The sequence below is a fragment of the Sinocyclocheilus anshuiensis genome, unplaced genomic scaffold, assembly GCF_001515605.1.
Source record: "Sinocyclocheilus anshuiensis isolate Anshui unplaced genomic scaffold, SAMN03320099.WGS_v1.1 scaffold91, whole genome shotgun sequence".
NCBI classification, from domain to species: Eukaryota; Metazoa; Chordata; class Actinopteri; order Cypriniformes; family Cyprinidae; genus Sinocyclocheilus; species Sinocyclocheilus anshuiensis.
Window position 1 is genome coordinate 398,820 of NW_015552636.1, and position 4,193 is coordinate 403,012.

At 41.1% G+C, this 4,193-nt stretch overlaps 2 protein-coding genes across 2 annotated transcripts in view; one reads left to right on the top strand and one right to left on the bottom strand.

Annotated features, from left to right (window-relative positions):
• Positions 1 to 1,555, bottom strand: part of tab1 (TGF-beta activated kinase 1/MAP3K7 binding protein 1) — a 9,580-nt gene extending 8,025 nt beyond the window's left edge. The window contains exons 1-3 of the mRNA XM_016458079.1: positions 1,449 to 1,555; positions 393 to 523; positions 169 to 319 (exon numbers count right to left, since the gene is read on the bottom strand). Of these exons, the coding sequence (XP_016313565.1) occupies positions 169 to 319; positions 393 to 523; positions 1,449 to 1,481 (315 nt within the window). The 5' untranslated portion in view covers positions 1,482 to 1,555. The remainder of the gene's footprint in view (positions 1 to 168; positions 320 to 392; positions 524 to 1,448) is intronic.
• An 826-nt stretch (positions 1,556 to 2,381) lies between these two features.
• Positions 2,382 to 4,193, top strand: part of ift27 (intraflagellar transport 27 homolog (Chlamydomonas)) — a 3,771-nt gene continuing 1,959 nt past the window's right edge. Inside the window, exons 1-4 of the mRNA XM_016458080.1 lie at positions 2,382 to 2,531; positions 3,710 to 3,769; positions 3,986 to 4,045; positions 4,129 to 4,189. Of these exons, the coding sequence (XP_016313566.1) occupies positions 2,382 to 2,531; positions 3,710 to 3,769; positions 3,986 to 4,045; positions 4,129 to 4,189 (331 nt within the window). The remainder of the gene's footprint in view (positions 2,532 to 3,709; positions 3,770 to 3,985; positions 4,046 to 4,128; positions 4,190 to 4,193) is intronic.

Sequence of the window (4,193 nt, forward strand, 5' to 3'; positions counted from 1 at the left end):
GTTTTTATCAGCTGTTTGGACTCTCATTCTGACGGCACCCATTCACTGCAAAGCATCCATTGCTGAGACACTGATGCAATGCTACATTTCTACAAACCTGATGAAGACACAAACTCATCCTGATCTCGGACGGACTGAGGGTGAGCACATTTCTCTCAGATTTCAAACCTGTGAGAGGATTCTGCGCACGTCTGCGTCCGTGTGACCGGTGCTCAGCTGACCCAGCAACAGCTCCGCCGTCAGACGCTGAGACACGAAACTGGCCACGCGGCTGCCGTCGTAGCCGTTAAACACGCCGTACAGGAAGCAGCACTCAGTGCTGAGGAGGAAACAGGAAGTGACATCAGTTCACACTGATCAGAGTCTGCGCAGGCGTCTGCGAGCAGCTCTACCTGAAGCAGAAGTGTCCGTCTTCGTTGGGGTGGCTCTGGGTCCCTTTCCCGTCGGGGCCGTACACACAGTTCGGGGCCGAACCGACGCCACACAGCTGACACAGAGGAAGAGCGTCAGTCCAGCTCTGATGCTGCAATCACAGCAGACACCTGATCGATCAATCGCTCCGATCGGCCTACAGATCAATTACTGAACACTTTCAGCACAAAATGATGCTCTTGTGACCTTGATTTCCAATAAAACTACTGAAACATTCTGAAATCAACATGTATTCACTTGAGATGCAAAATTATATAAAGACCTGGTTTCTGAAAATGATGTGCCTTAATTAGTGCGGCCTGTGAAATAATCAATTGCATCCAAAATAAATGTTTTTGTTTACATAGTATATGTGTGTGTACTGTACTGTGTATATTTATTATGTATATACAAACACACACACATACATGTATATATTTAAGAAAAATATGTTAAATTTATATATTAAATATATTTTTATATAAAATAAATTATATGAATATAAATATACACATGTAAATATTTCCAAAATATATATACATGCATGTGTGTGTATTTATATATACATAATAAATATACACAGCACACACACATATATTACGCAAACAAAAGCTTTTAATAAATAAATACATTTTAATAATAAAAACAATAATACATTTTTAATAATAATATCGTGTGGACAATAAAGATTTTCAAGTTCGAAAATTAATCTGTATAGATGAAATGCAGCTCAGTGCTTCACAAGATATAAAGGCATAAAAAATAAACACTGACAGTGTTTCACACAATATCTAATGCAAAACAAGTTTATTTTTCTGACTCATAACAGTGACGCTAAAAAATTAATAACAGAATAAAAGCATTAGATGAGGTTTAACACTGTAAAGATAGAGATGTACTGTGCTAAACACAGCACACGGAATAAACACTAACACTGGCGATTCAGTCATAACACACGAGTGTTAAACTACACACACAGTCCTGAGTAATTATGAGTCAGTATGAGTGTTGATGATGAGAGAAAAACACTTTCTTACGCTCTGCATCAGACTACTGCGCTGCGCCGCCATCTTGACCGGAAGTGAGCGGCGTCAGATCTACAGCGCATCTGTGCGCATGCGCGGCTCAGACTCAGACCAGCTGCATGAGTTTGAGATCAGTCCGGTTCAGTCCGCTCTAGACCGGTTCACCTTCCGGTAGAATCGCGTCGCGTTATGGTCACCATAGCAACCGCGCTTTCTTTTGCGATCAGTACTAGGTCTTATTAACCTACTTCTAATTCTTCTTGTTCTTTTAACAACAGCGGTTTAAACTCACGCAGTCAGTGGATTATTATATAAATGATTTTGAGGAAATAAAGTTATTTCTAGCTGCGCGTGTGAAGCGCGGCCTCTAGCAGCGCATTTCAAAACAGATACGTTACGTTAACGTCGGAGTGACGTACGTCTATTGCGTCACGCCGTTCAGCCAATCGCAGTGCTGAGGAAAAAAGCGTTTAGACCAATAGCAGCGCTTTATCTCAGTCGCGAAGCTACACAGCACACACACATATATTACGCAAACAAAAGCTTTTAATAAATAAATACATTTTAATAATAAAAACAATAATACATTTTTAATAATAATATCGTGTGGACAATAAAGATTTTCAAGTTCGAAAATTAATCTGTATAGATGAAATGCAGCTCAGTGCTTCACAAGATATAAAGGCATAAAAAATAAACACTGACAGTGTTTCACACAATATCTAATGCAAAACAAGTTTATTTTTCTGACTCATAACAGTGACGCTAAAAAATTAATAACAGAATAAAAGCATTAGATGAGGTTTAACACTGTAAAGATAGAGATGTACTGTGCTAAACACAGCACACGGAATAAACACTAACACTGGCGATTCAGTCATAACACACGAGTGTTAAACTACACACACAGTCCTGAGTAATTATGAGTAATTATGAGTGTTGATGATGAGAGAAAAACACTTTCTTACGCTCTGCATCAGACTACTGCGCTGCGCCGCCATCTTGACCGGAAGTGAGCGGCGTCAGATCTACAGCGCATCTGTGCGCATGCGCGGCTCAGACTCAGACCAGCTGCATGAGTTTGAGATCAGTCCGGTTCAGTCCGCTCTAGACCGGTTCACCTTCCGGTAGAATCGCGTCGCGTTATGGTCACCATAGCAACCGCGCTTTCTTTTGCGATCAGTACTAGGTCTTATTAACCTACTTCTAATTCTTCTTGTTCTTTTAACAACAGCGGTTTAAACTCACGCAGTCAGTGGATTATTATATAAATGATTTTGAGGAAATAAAGTTATTTCTAGCTGCGCGTGTGAAGCGCGGCCTCTAGCAGCGCATTTCAAAACAGATACGTTACGTTAACGTCGGAGTGACGTACGTCTATTGCGTCACGCCGTTCAGCCAATCGCAGTGCTGAGGAAAAAAGCGTTTAGACCAATAGCAGCGCTTTATCTCAGTCGCGAAGCAACGCTTTAGGCTCGTGCTGCTGCGATCATCTACACGCATTCCGCTTCATATGTAATCAGTTAATTATTATTAATCTCTGCCTGATGGTGAAATTAAGAGCTAGATGTGTTGTCGTGGGTAAGAGCGCGTTTGTTTGTATGTGCTTATTGCGTATGATTATGATAGTGACCGTGTCTGTTGTAACAGAATTAAGTAATTTAATTACAAAATAAATGTAACTGCAATCTGTTACTGAGAAAAAAATGTGTAATTAAATTACAGTTACTTATGAAAATGTTAACGATTACAAAGGGGTTACATCTGAATATTTTCACACGCATATAGATGTGATTGATTTCTTTACCAAATTGCTTTTGTTTCCTATTTGAGTTTATGTTTATGCTTTATTTATTTTTTTAAGGTTAAGTTTTTTAATTCTGTATTTAACCTCCGATATCTCAAAGTAAATAGAAGTCTGATTTTGTGTGTGTTGTGTTGTTGTGTTGCTGTGTGTGTTGTGTTGTGTGTTGTGTGTGTGTGTGTGTGTGTGTGTGTTATGATGGGTGTATTGTAGAGCAGAGGTTTGCAGACTGGGGCCCGGGGACCCAAAGGGGCCTCAAGAGAGTAACACGGGGTCCATGGAAAAGTTTCGACAAAAACAATAAATGTAAAAAAAAAAAGTGAAATAAATAAACAAGAGAGAGAGAGACACAGGTGCAGACCACGGCACATCCACCACATCATCAGTAGACACACTGAAGTTCAATCACACTTTAGTGTTGCAAATGACTGACTGATTTGGTCAGAACTGAACTGTGCGTGTTTCGCAGAATGTTGGTGTGGAGCTGCTGGAGAAATCAGTGTCCATCCCAGACACCAGTGATGCTGTGGTACACACACACACACGCACACACGCTCACACACACACGCACACACGCACACACGCTCACACGCACACACACACACCCACACCACACACACACAACACACACACACACACACACACACACACACAACACACACACACAGATGCACACACACACACTCACACACACATCATACCTGCTGATTGATTGATTGATTGGTGTGTATTTTGTCTCTATCAGGAGTTCTATATCTATGATTCAGCCGGACGGGAGCCGTTTGCAGACGCCTGTGAGAACATGGTGAGTTTAATAAAAACAACCCAAACACACTCAGTGTGGCCCTGATGTGTGTGTAATGATGTGTGTGTGTGTGTGTGTGTCAGTGGAATCAGCCGTCGCTCATGTGTGTGGTGTTTGACATCACCAGCGAAGCCTCGTTCACCAGCCG